Source organism: Peromyscus eremicus, chromosome 15, assembly GCF_949786415.1.
Source record: "Peromyscus eremicus chromosome 15, PerEre_H2_v1, whole genome shotgun sequence".
Classification (NCBI taxonomy): domain Eukaryota; kingdom Metazoa; phylum Chordata; class Mammalia; order Rodentia; family Cricetidae; genus Peromyscus; species Peromyscus eremicus.
Window position 1 is genome coordinate 33,939,165 of NC_081431.1, and position 12,674 is coordinate 33,951,838.

At 36.5% G+C, this 12,674-nt stretch overlaps 1 protein-coding gene across 3 annotated transcripts in view; it reads left to right on the forward strand.

Moving 5' to 3' along the window:
• Positions 1-12,674, forward strand: part of Rabgap1l (RAB GTPase activating protein 1 like) — a 577,981-nt gene that overhangs the window by 98,508 nt on the left and 466,799 nt on the right. For all 3 annotated transcript variants that reach the window (XM_059281246.1, XM_059281247.1, XM_059281248.1), the window contains one exon: positions 7,649-7,715. In XM_059281246.1, the coding sequence (XP_059137229.1) occupies positions 7,649-7,715 (67 nt within the window). The remainder of the gene's footprint in view (positions 1-7,648; positions 7,716-12,674) is intronic.

A 12,674-nucleotide genomic window follows, 5' to 3' on the forward strand; every position in this document is an offset into this window, starting at 1 on the left:
CTGAGCAAGGTGACCCAGTATGAGGAGTAGGGTTTCAAAAATTAGTAAAAGAGTCAGAGATAGCCTCTTTTCCCATTATTAGGAGTCCCACAAGAGTACCAAGGTACACAACTGTCACATATATGCAGAGTGCCTATGTCAGTTCTGTGCAGGCTCCCTGGTTGTTGGTTCAGTCTGTCAGCTCTTGTGAAACCAGGTTAGTTGATTCTGTGAGTTTTCTTGTGATGTCCTTGACCCCTCAGGCTCCTACAATCCTTACTTCCTCTCTTCTGCAGGATTCCCTGAGCTCCACCTAATGTTTAGCTGTGAGTCTGCATATATTTCCATCAATTGCTGGATGACGCCTCTTTGATGACAGTTGGGCTATGTACCAGTCTGGTCACAGGAGATGGCCAATTTAGGCTATGTATCCGCTATTGCTTGGTATCTTAGTTGTAGTCATCCTGGGAGATTCCTGGGAGATTCCTTTGTGCCAGGCTTTTACTTGACCCTGAAATGCTTTCCATTTTTAATAGTCTCTTTCAGTACTCTTCCCCTACATTCCCTCTCCCAATCTGATTGCTCATGTTCCCATCCCCACCCACCCTTAGTCCACCCACAAAATCTCTTCTATTTCCCCTTCCCTGGGAGATCCAGGCATCCCCCGCCCCATAAGCCCTCTTTGTTCTCTAGTATCTTTGGGTTGTGAATTGTAGCATAGTTATCCTTCACTTTACAGCTAATATCCACTTATGAGTGAGTACATACCATGTTTGTCTTTCTTGGTCCAGGTTACCTCACTTAGAATGATTTTTTCCCCCTAGTTCCATCCATTTGCCTTCACATTTCCTTGTATCCTTGTTTTTTAACAGCTGATTAATACTCCATTGTGTTAAATGTACTACATTTTCTTTATCCATTTCTTGGTAGAGGGACATCTAGGTTGTTTCCAGGTTCTGGCTGTTACAAATAAAGCTGCTATGAGCATAGTTGAGCAAGTGTCCTTGTGGTATGATTGAGTATCCTTTGAGGTAGATTGATTTCCAGTTTCCTGAGGTACCACCACACTGACTTCCAAAGTGGCTGTACAAGTTTGTACTCCCACCAGCAATGGAGGAGCATTCCCCTTGCTGCACATCCTCTCCAGTATGAGTTATCACTTGTGTTTTTGATCTTAGCCATTCTGACAAATATAAGGTGGAAGGAATATCAAAGTTGTTTTGATTTGCATTTTCCTGATGATTATTGATTGTTGAACACTTCTTTAAGTGTTTCTCAGCCATTTGAGATTCTTTTGTTGAAAATTCTGTTTCAATCTGTATCTCATTTTTTAATTGGATTATTTGCTTTTTGATGTCTAGTTTCTTGAGTTCTTTATATATTTTGGAGATCAGCCCTTTGTTGGATGTGGGGTTGGTGAAGATCTTTTCCCATTCTGTAGGCTGCCATTTTGTCCTATTGACAGTGTCCTTTTTTTGAGTAAAAGATTCTTAGTCATTGAGTACTAAAGAAAAATTACCTGTGAATTTTTCTTTTAACAGAATAGTTTTCTGTTATGGTTTGATATTATTAAAGTCAGTGGATGGTCAAATTTGAACTATTATGTTTTTGCCTTGGCTAATTTGATGTTAGGGTGCTAAGGATGTGTCTCCACGGGAGAGGACCTCACTACCAAGTCTCTAGGTTTGATCTTTAGCATCAAAAAAAGAAAAAAAAAAACAAACAAAACAATATCCCCTTCTGCTAAGTTGATGTTAGGTCTTTTACTGAATTTTCTCCGTACTTGTTTTTACCTTAGATTGCAAGTCATTATAGTTTTATTTAGAAAGAAGCTCAAGTCACTTACTTGAAGTTACCTAGATTTTAATTTCTTAGCTTGTTTTATTTTCTTATGTCAATTTATATATTCATAAACATTTTTAGCAAATCGAGTATTTTAGACATCCTAATAATTAAAAAAAAATTAAAGGAATAGTCCATGCTCTGCATAATATTTTAAGTGCAGTTCTATAAACTTATTTGTCTTCTGTGTTTTTTATTCAAGGCAGCATGATTTAAATCCCGTTTTTTTCTTTTCTTTCTGTTTTAGAAGATAGAATATTGTTTGCATAAAAATACTTTCAATGTTCTTTCACAGTGATTTTAAGTGATAATTGGTAGAGAGCAGTTGGCATTATCAAATAATTTGTGTGGTAGATTATTGGAAACTCCTTTTTACCTCTTATCTTTTGGACTAGAATTTCCCTAGTGGTGATACTATATCTTATAGAAGGATGTGGCACCATGGAGTAAGCATTAATTATGTGATAGTAATATGGTTACTCTTCAGGACTTTATTTTAAGGAATACTTTTCTATATATATAGTAGTTAGGGTTTCTATTGCTGTTATAAAACACCATGACCAGCTGGGCATGGTGGTACATGCCTTTATCCCCAGCTCTCATGAGGGAGAGGCAGGTGGATCTCTATGAGTTCAAGGCCAACCTGGTTGACAGAGCGAGTTCCAGGACAGCCAGGACTGTTATATAGAGAAGCCCTGTCTTGAAAAACCAAAAACCAAACCAAACCAAAACAACCCACCATGACCAAAAGCAGGTTGGAGAGGAAAGGGTTTATTTGGTTTACATATCCTAGGTCATAGTTCATTGAGAGAAGGCAGGAACCTGGAGGCAGGAAATGAAGCAGAAGCCACAGATGAATGCTGCTTATTAGCTTGCTTCCTTGACTTGCTCAGTTACTTTCTTAGACAACCCAGGACCACCTGCTCAGTAGTGGCACTACCCAAGGAGGCCTGGACGATATTCCATCAGCTGTTAATCAATGAAATGTCCCATAGACTTGCCTACAGGACAATCTGATGGAACCATTTTCTCAGTTAATCTTCCCAGAAATTTCTAGATTTGAGTCAAATTGACAAAGACAACTAGTACACCATATAAGTAATGAAAACGTACATTTTCTGTAATGTATTCTTATATGTTGATTGATATCTTAGAATTAATTTTGTTGTTGTTATTGATTTGTTTGTTTGTTTTGGATTGCCATTTGAAAAAGACTTACTATGTAATCCTGGTTGGCTAGGAGCTTATATGTAGACCAGGTTGGCCTTGAACTGACAGAGATTCATCTGCCTCTGCCTTATGACTGCTGGGATTAAAGGTATGTGCTTCCCTGCATGGTGGAGTTAATTTAAAAAAAAATCTTAGTTTGTAAAACTACAGACTCAGAAGAAATTGTATCAGTATTACAGAGAGGTTTCATATACACATATTCAGTTTTCTCCAGTGGTAACCCTCTTACAGAGCTATAGTTCAGTATCACAAGTAGGAAATTGACATTAATAAAATCTACAGACCTCTGTAGTGGTAAGTTTCTCCAGTCCGCCTAGCCCTGTGGCCCTACTGCTGCTTATAAAATAATCACCCAGAGGCTTAGTATTATTTACAAACTGTATGGTCTATGGCAGGCCTCTTGCTAGCTAGCTCTTATATCTTAAATAAACTCATTTCTGTTTATGTTTTGCCATGTGTTCCTTGGCTTACTTACCTGTCTGTTGTTATGTTGTTCCTTGGGCAGCAGGCTGGCATCTCTCTAGACTCTGCTTTTCTCTTGCCTGTCTCTCTCCTTGGATTTCCTGCCTGCCTCTAAGCTGCCTTGCCATAGGCCAAAACAGCTTTATTTATTAGCCAATGGGAGCAACACATATTCACATCCTACAGAAAGACATCCCACAGCAGACCTCAGACCTCTTTGGTGCTCTTTTAGTAATTTTTTTTGGGGGTAAATAATATACTCCTATGTTATAATACAATTTTCACAATTTATTGGTTAAAATATTTGTATAAACTGTGGAATATTTATAATATTCTGTATGTCAGTTTTTGTCTCCAAATCTCTCATACCTGATTCCTGGAGCTTTAGACAGTTCTCCATTTCCAACAAACACAATATTCAACAGTGACAGTAGAGGGTGCTGAAGGGACACTTCAGGAAGAAGACATTTTGCCTTCTGATGTGCTGTGTTTATTTTTCTCGTTTTTTCCCACAGATCTGGGAATGATGTAGTATGCTATATACCTTTGGTTTTGGCACAGTGAGGCACCCATGCCAACCTCTCAGTAGAGACATCCAGGCTCTGTACTACCTTGCTTCTGTGTTGGCATCAGGAATTTTGATTTTCTTTGCTCTTTTGCCTGCCACACTTAGCTGCCTGCTTACTGACTTTGCCTGGAGAGTCCAGCATACTTTGCTTTCCAAAAGGCTGCGATCACTTCTGCCTTTATAGGAAGATCTGAATGTCAGGGAAAAGATATTCCCCACCCTTTCCAAATTTGCTCTTACTTGGGGTACATTCCTTTTCTTTATAATTATCCACCTATTATAGTAAAATATTTTTTTTTAAATTTTAAAATCATTTTAAATTATGTCTATATGTTTGTGTCTGTGTGTAGGTATGTGCATATGAGTGTAGGTCCCCGCAGAGGCTGGAGAAGTTGGTTTTGGAGCTGGCATTCCAGGTGGTTATGGATGGTGGGAGTCAAACTTTGGTGCACTAGAAAACAGTATGTGCTGTTAACTGCTAAGCCATCTCTCCAGCCCCCTAAGTATTTCTTTATAGTAAACGTTTCCTGTTGAAATTATTATGTGCTCTATCTCCTTATTGGATCTCAATTGACAGTTTAATTGAACTAGTTTCTAATGACATTAGTTAGTCCCACAGGTAAAGTTTGGAAGCAAAACAAACAAACCAACAAAACACAAATAATCGTTTTAAATAGCCCTGCCATGATAAGATAATAACTGATAAGATAATGACTACCATGTAATATTTTTTAACCATGTGTTTATCTTATTCCCAGTGTCTCATACAGAGACTTTTTCATACCTTTTTTAACCTTTGTAAGGCAGCACGAGGCAGCACAGTGAGGAACTGAATGAGAGCATTTTGCTCTTCTTTCCAAAGCCTTTCTATTGGACATCTTTGGGGCCTTTTAAGGCAGATAAATTTAGGGATAACTTTATATGTTTATAGTAAGAGTAAAATTATTTTTATTTTACTAATAAAATATTACCTAGTTGATAACAGTTTATCTTTATTTTTAATGGAAGCATTTAAAAAGGATTTACTTTATGTGTCTGTCCATGTGTCTATGTGAGTGTATGTCATGTGTGTGCCAGTACCTTTGGGGAGTTACAGGTGATTGTGAGCCATCTGAAGTGGGTGCTGGGAACTGGTTGGCTGGAAGGAGCAGCAAGTGCTCTTAATTGCTGAACCATCTCTTCAGCCACCTTAGTGGAAGCATTGGAAAAGAAAAAAAATAATTTACAAAGATTTTTGGAAACTTTGAAGGGAAGAAGAAGGAAAACTTAATATTATTTAATTTAGTAGAGCTTTAAGACAACTTTTTAACAAAGTTAGGTGAATCTTTAAGTAATTTTAGAATTCAGTTTTAAGTTGTGCTTGTATGTGTACACCAGTGTAGTAGTTACTTCTCTATTGCTGAGATAAAACACCATGACTAAGGAGACTTATACAAGAAAGTGTTTAATTGGGCTTATGGAGGGTTCTGGAGGGTTGGAATGCATGATGGTGGAGTGAAGGCAGGTGAGAGTCACATCTCCAACCTCAAGTAGAAGGCAGAGAGCTCACTGGGAATGGCAAGAGTTTTTGGAAACCTCAAAGCTTGTGTCCCTAGTGACAAACCTCTTTAATAAAGCCATACCTTCTAACCCTTCCTGAAGAGTTTCAGCAAGCAAATGGGACCAAGTATTCAAATGCCCCAGACTTATGGGGCACATTTTATTCAAACCACCACAATCAAGGTGCCCTTTTGAGGTTCAGATTGTAATATAGGGTTATTTTGCTAAGATAATGTAAAAATTATAGTTTTGCCATATATGTCCAAATGATTGTGAAGTTAGAGTATGATACTTTATATTTTCCAAAACAGTCAAAAGAAGAGAGGATATATTAAAAACTGTTGGTATTGGTTTAGTCAGGAGCCTTGAGAAATAGATTTTTTTAAAAAATTCACAGTACTTTCATGTTTGTAACTTAAAAAAAAAACTTAAAATCTAGGAGCTCATTCTTAAAGAACCCAAGGAGATGTTGGAAAGGGCAGAGCAGGCAGGAGAGTATGAGATAAACCCACCCTGATTGACCTGAGGACACAAACTGTATATATGAACAACAATTACATTATTCATTATTATTAGCAAGAGACAAGGTGACAGTAGAAGAACTAATACAGCAAATCATATAATTAAATTTAAAGGAGATAGTGTAATTTAAAATTTTGACTGCTAGAACAAATTGTTTTTTACTTTGTTTCCAGTGGTACAAGAATGTGTTTGGAAAATTATTTTCTGAGTTTATAAGCTTTATATTGGCTATAGGCATGGTCTTTGCTGGACACCAAAAGGAAGCCTTTCAAGGCATTTTCTGTGCTTGCAGCAAGTATAAATCACTACTTACTGGAGTCATACTTATGTAGAAACGTGCCGCTAGGAAAGCAAGCCTTTGAATAACAGGAATTAAGCGTTTACTGGTCAGCTGCCAGTATAAAAACCAACACTTTATTTTTTAAATGTTGTTAGGGATCAAACCCAGGACCTTATGTATGCCAGACAGCCTCCATACTTCTGAGCTATATATCCAACTCCTGGCACTATTTTGAAATTTTAAAAAACTTATGTTTTATTTAGTTACATTCTTTACTCCCTATATACAATTCTGCATAGCATATTTTTATATTTTAGTATTGCTATGGTTAAAATAACTATTAAGTGTTAGTATGCATTGGCAGAATGACACTCTGGACAGGTAACAGTGCTTATTGAGTTATGAGACCTATTTAATAGCAATATAAATTTGAGTGCATTGTTTAACTGATCTGGACATGGCTTTGCTTACCTAGTGGAGCTATTAGTAGCCTAGAAATTATGAAAAAAATTGATTTTTAGAGCTTATGAAAACTTTTTCCAAATACAGTAGTATTGATGGGATTCCTGAAGCTATGTTAGCACCAGGAAGCATGGATAGTAGATAATAATTATTAATCATGTGTTGGATAATATTGTCACCAGTATGATAGAACAGTGGGTAATGAGGTTATGTAATTGGTTTTTCTCTGAACTGAGTATATAATGTTAACATGCTACATGGTCAACATGAATCTTTAGGGCCAAAATTTTATTTTGTTAATCTGCCTTGATACAGAGAGAGCACAGTATCTTTTTCTTATTTTAAAAGTACTTTTTTTTAAAAAAAATTACCTGGGTTAATTAATTATTACCTATAGATTTGGAATAACTATAAGGCAGATAGAATCTTTTATTTTTCTAGGATCTAATTTATATCCTACCATATTAATAATGTATTAATTTTAATGAATTATTTAATTGTACTTTTAGGGCAGTTTCTGATCTTGGTTATTTTTATTTGTAAAATAAAGACCTGAGAATTTTGACAACTTATTTTTCTGATTTGAATATAATTTTTTTGTATATCTTGCGTTTTTATTTATTATGTTCCAGGAAAAACAAGCAAAGCTATTTGTGAGTATAAAACTTAGATTGTATAGTTATTATGAAAAGGCTTTTGCTCACTGGGCTTCTGTGTTCTTTTTGATACCTTATTTTTCCTTTCTTTTCCCCCAACATTTTCAGATGTTTTGGAATGTTATTAAGCCCAGGTCGAAACGTGAAGAACAGTGACATGCATTTACTGGATATGGTAATGACAACCTTAAGCATTCTAATCAAGTACAGAAGATAGTTATTTTATATTTAAAAAAATTTTCTGTTTTAAATGTTTGTCATATTGTCAGGGTTTTTTATTTTAATTTTGCCATAGCAATAATTAAATTTGGATACTCAAAATTACTTATGAAGGGAAGATTAGGAAAATTTCTATCCAACAATCTACTGTAGGATGAAAGTACATAAAAGGAACCTGTTGTGAGAGTGCCATCTACTTTGTCTGTTTGGCTTCTTAAAGAAGGAAGATGCCTTTTCTTTGAGCCTAAAATAACAAACATGGTTATAGCAAACATCTGCCATGTGCGTCTCAAACCTTTCACTTATGAATGCACTGACAACTCAGGACTGTGATGATGCTTGTTTTCCTTGAAGCATCTCTCTTTCTGAGTTTGTACTTAGCAGTGAATATTTACTGTACTTCTTTAAGGAATGCCATTAAGAGATTAATGATAAATGTTCAGAGGTTGGTGTTTGTTGTGAAGGCAGCAAGGCATCTTACCTCTTAAACCCAAGTACCTTCTGATGTTGCTGTTAACATTCATTTTAGATTTATAACGTTACGGAAATATGTCAGAGTAAGTGTAGATTTTTATATAGTTTATATATTTTTATATATTTCAATGTGTCTCATAAATTTAAGTATCACAGTGGGGAGCTTTTCTTTTAATTTTTCATAGTAATTATATCAGCATTAATTTTCTAGCATTATTGGAATGCTTTGTTCAAAGTTTTGGGCACCCATTTGTATGCCAAACGTTGTGTGAAGTATTGGGGTTTTGTGCAAAATACAGCTCTTAGCAGCTGTGGGCTCTTAGTGTTGTTTTGAAATCAGACCCTTTAAGAGTGTAATTGCAGCAGTGGGTTAAGGGCTTTCTCAAGTGTATAGTGTGCTGTCTTAGGGTTTCTGTTGCTGTGAAGAGACACCATGACCATGGCAACTATTATAAAGGAAAACATTTAATTTGGGTGGCTACAGTTCAGAGGTTTTAGTTCATTATTGTCATGGCAGGAAACAAGGCAGTGTGCAGGCAGACATGGTGCTGGAAAAGGAGCTGAGCATTTTTTCATCTTGATCCTGCAGGCAATAGGAAATAATCCATCTCACTGGGCGTGGCTTGGGCATATATGACACCTCAAGTCTGCCTCAACAGTGACACACTTCCTCCAACAAGACCACACCTCCTAACAGTGCTTCTTTCTTTGGGGGCCATTTTATTACAATCCACCACATGTACCATGGACATAGAGGAAGTGCTGCCTAGATAGGTTAGGCAAGGACAACCAGTTATATAAATTAGTTATTGATCCATCTCTTTTACCCTCCTCAACAACTCATCGGTAATGAATGATGGTTTTCCTAAAGCAAGCCATAGCATTTTGGAGCCATGAGAATTCCATGGCAGAGGGGGGGAGTCATTTTGAGAGTACTGAGGCATTAGAAAAAGGATGTTCTAGTTATGGTCTTTCAGAATCTAAAGGATTAAGATAAATCATTGCTAGAGATTTTCATCATGAAACCTAAAATCAGATTAGAGTTATAAAACTGGTGTGAACTTCTGAGACTCCATAGTCACTTCAGTGTATTTGACCCCACCTTTTAGTCATCGTGATCAAAGGCCCTGACAGTGTTCATTTTCCTGAAAGAGAAGTGGGCTTACCTACACAACAAATAGTCGGGCAGTGCTAGGCTTTGCATTTTTAGTATATGTGCTGCCGAAGCGAGCACAGGCTTTGCATTTTTAATTATCAGTATTCATTATTTACTGTTACCTGGTGTTGTTAATCTTCATGATATCTTAATAGGTGGACGCTGATCCTTAGCTAGATTCTGTCTAGTAACAAGGAATTCAGTACCTTATATTCAAACTGAGGAAGTGGTTCCGGTTACTGACAAGTTATTTGGAAAGCACAAGTTACACTTTTTGCAACTTTGCCTAAATACTTTGGATTTTGTTCCTTATAGTAAGATGTTAATACCTTTGCTCCTGTGACATACCCAAATGTCATGTGAAACTGAAAACAAATTTTCTGCCACTTTATTTTAATAGACTTTGAGAGGCATGCAAATTACATTGAATAATTAGTGAAACTTTTATTCATAGTGAACAATTTTTTATGATTAAAAGTTTCATTTTTAGATTTTTATGCTTGAGTAAACCAAATTTACACAATTTCTACTCGCTTGCTCCCCTTTCTCCCACTCTTTCTTGGATTCATGATCTCTTCTATAATTGTTATTGTTACATACATACATACACACTTGTATATATTCACAGTTGCCTGAGTTGTTTAGTGTTACATTTAGTGTTGATGGTATGTACATACTTTTAGAGATGATCACAGTTGCCTGAGTTGTTTAGTGTTACATTTAGTGTTGATGGTATGTACATACTTTTAGAGATGATCACCTGATGTTTGATAATGTATCAGGAGGTTCATCTCTGGAAAATAGTGATTTTTCTATCTCATGGCAAGTATTGACTGTCTATTATTCTTCATCTAGGAGTAGAGTCTTATGAAACTTCCTCCATCTCCAATGGCTTGTCCGGTGGTGTGGTCATTATTAAAGTCATTTTTAGGCAACCATAGTGTTGAGTTTTCATGGATGTAGCATATTTGTCATGCCTAGTGATCCTCTGGCTCTTAGAATCTGTTCTCTCCATTTTCCCTGATGTTCTCTGAGCCTTAGGAGTACGGGTTGTGTTGTTGATATCCCAACTGGGGCTGGGCACCCCATGGCCATTTATTCTCTGTATTTTGACCAGTAGTCTCTGCTGCAAAAAGAAGCTTCTTTAATGAGGATTGAGAGTTATACTTATCTGTAGGTTTAACAATAAATGCTTAGAATACAGTTAGATGTTATATTGATTTAGAAAAATGATAGTAATAATTCCTCCTTTAGGATCTGTGACTTCTTCACTCATAGGTGGATGGCGAGGTTTATGGTACCAGGCTTGAATTCTCTTGCATTACATGGGTCTTAAGTCCAATTATGCAAGGTGCCAGAGGAGAAAAGTGTTTCATAGTCCTACCCAGCTGCTGAACTGACAAACCATAACAATAACCCACCCAGCAAGATATTCCCAATGGTGCAGTAGTAGTACTTCCCTCTTGGGTGTGTTGAACATTTTTTAAGTAATAATGACTTTTCTTTCCTATGTGCATTTTCTAATTAGGTGAGTTGAGACTTTTATAGTTTATTAAACCTATTATTGTGGTTTAAGGTCTTCACAAATTGGGCAAGTCATACTTAAAAATGACACTGTATTTATTACTTTTCTCATTGCTATGACAGAATACAAGATGAAAAGCAATGTAAGGGAAGAAGGATTTATTGATTCATAGTTGAAGAGGGTGTAGTCTTCTCATAGAAGGAAGGCATGACAGGCAGAGTTCAAGGTGGATATAACATTCGGGTGGGATTCCTCCCCTTCCGGAAGACCAGGAAGCAAAGGCAGGACATGCTGGCACTCTTCCTCCCTCTTTCATTCAGTCCTGGCCTCCAGGGCATGCAATATATCTCACACATTCAGGGTGGGTGCTTCTCACTTCAGTTTCTTTGGAATCACCCTTAGAGATACATCCAGAGACTTGTCTCCCAGGTGATTCTAAGTCCTGTTAATGTAACAGTAAGATCATAAACGCAGTTTCCTTTGTATTTGTATATCTGTATATAAATCTATATATGTACACACACACACACATATATGTATATGCACACACATAAATAAAATCACATGCAACAGGATTTTAGATTTTTTGGGGGAATGAAGAGTACAAGTAACAGAGACTCAATATTTTGCTACTAATGAGAATATTTTTAGTCAGGGAAGTTGTAGGGTATGAAGTAAGTAAGTGGTTCTAATCATAACTGTTGATAACTTAGGAAAAGCCTAACAGCAAAATACCACAAAAGACAGAAAACGCCGTAAATCTAGATTCCATTGAACCTGACCACAATTTAAAATTCCAGTCTTAGAGATGCTCCAGAGTATGTGGATCTTTATAATTAACCATATGTTGACACTAAATTAAAAAGGCACATTTTTATATTGTGATCCACTGTATTTGGAATGTATATGTATGTGGAAAACATGGAGGTAAAGTTTCTTGAAGCAGTTCTTCTGTATGTGAGTGATAAAGTCCTACTCCCCACTCCATGCCATCTTTGTCTTGTGGATCTCATTCTCTTTGCTTGTCTTTGTCTCCTCCTCTTCCTTTCATCTCCCTCTGTTTTTTTTTTTTTTGTGGATGATATATAATTTTAAAGGTTTTTGTTGTTTTGAGAGTATCTTGCTATATAGCCTAAGCTTGGCTGTAACTAAGAATTCATCCTTAGCTTCCTGAATACCGGGGTTGTAGTTCTACACAAGCACATCTGGTTTAAAAGTGGGTTTTAATGTTTCTCTCTTGTCTCTTTAACAGGTTCCTAGTACACCTGAAGCTATTCTTTATAGTTTCACTTCATAGTATTTTGCTACTTTATATGTGGCTTGTTCTTACTGAAACCTTTAAGCTTCCATGGCTAACTGCCCAATTTCTGTATTTGTTAGTTGAAAGGAAGATTATGATTACTCTAGTTAATTTTTTTGTACACAAGCACAGCAGACATTCAAGCATACAGAAATAGATTGCATCTTCTAGGTAATAAGCTCATTCCTGTTCTGAATGAGGACTAGGTAGTGTGGATAGTGAAGAGCTAGAGGAGAGTGTGTGTGTGTGTGTGTGTGTGTGTGTGTGTGTGTGTGTGTGTGTGTGTATATGTGTGTATCTGATGTGATGTATGAGGGAGAGGAAGAGTAAAGTTACGAATATTTAGGGTGGATTTGCTTAGTGGTTTCCTTTACATATGTCCTTCAATTACTTCATCTCTGGAATGCAGGATTCTTGGCCTTATTCAATTTGGCTATCAAATTTATAGTTATATACTAGA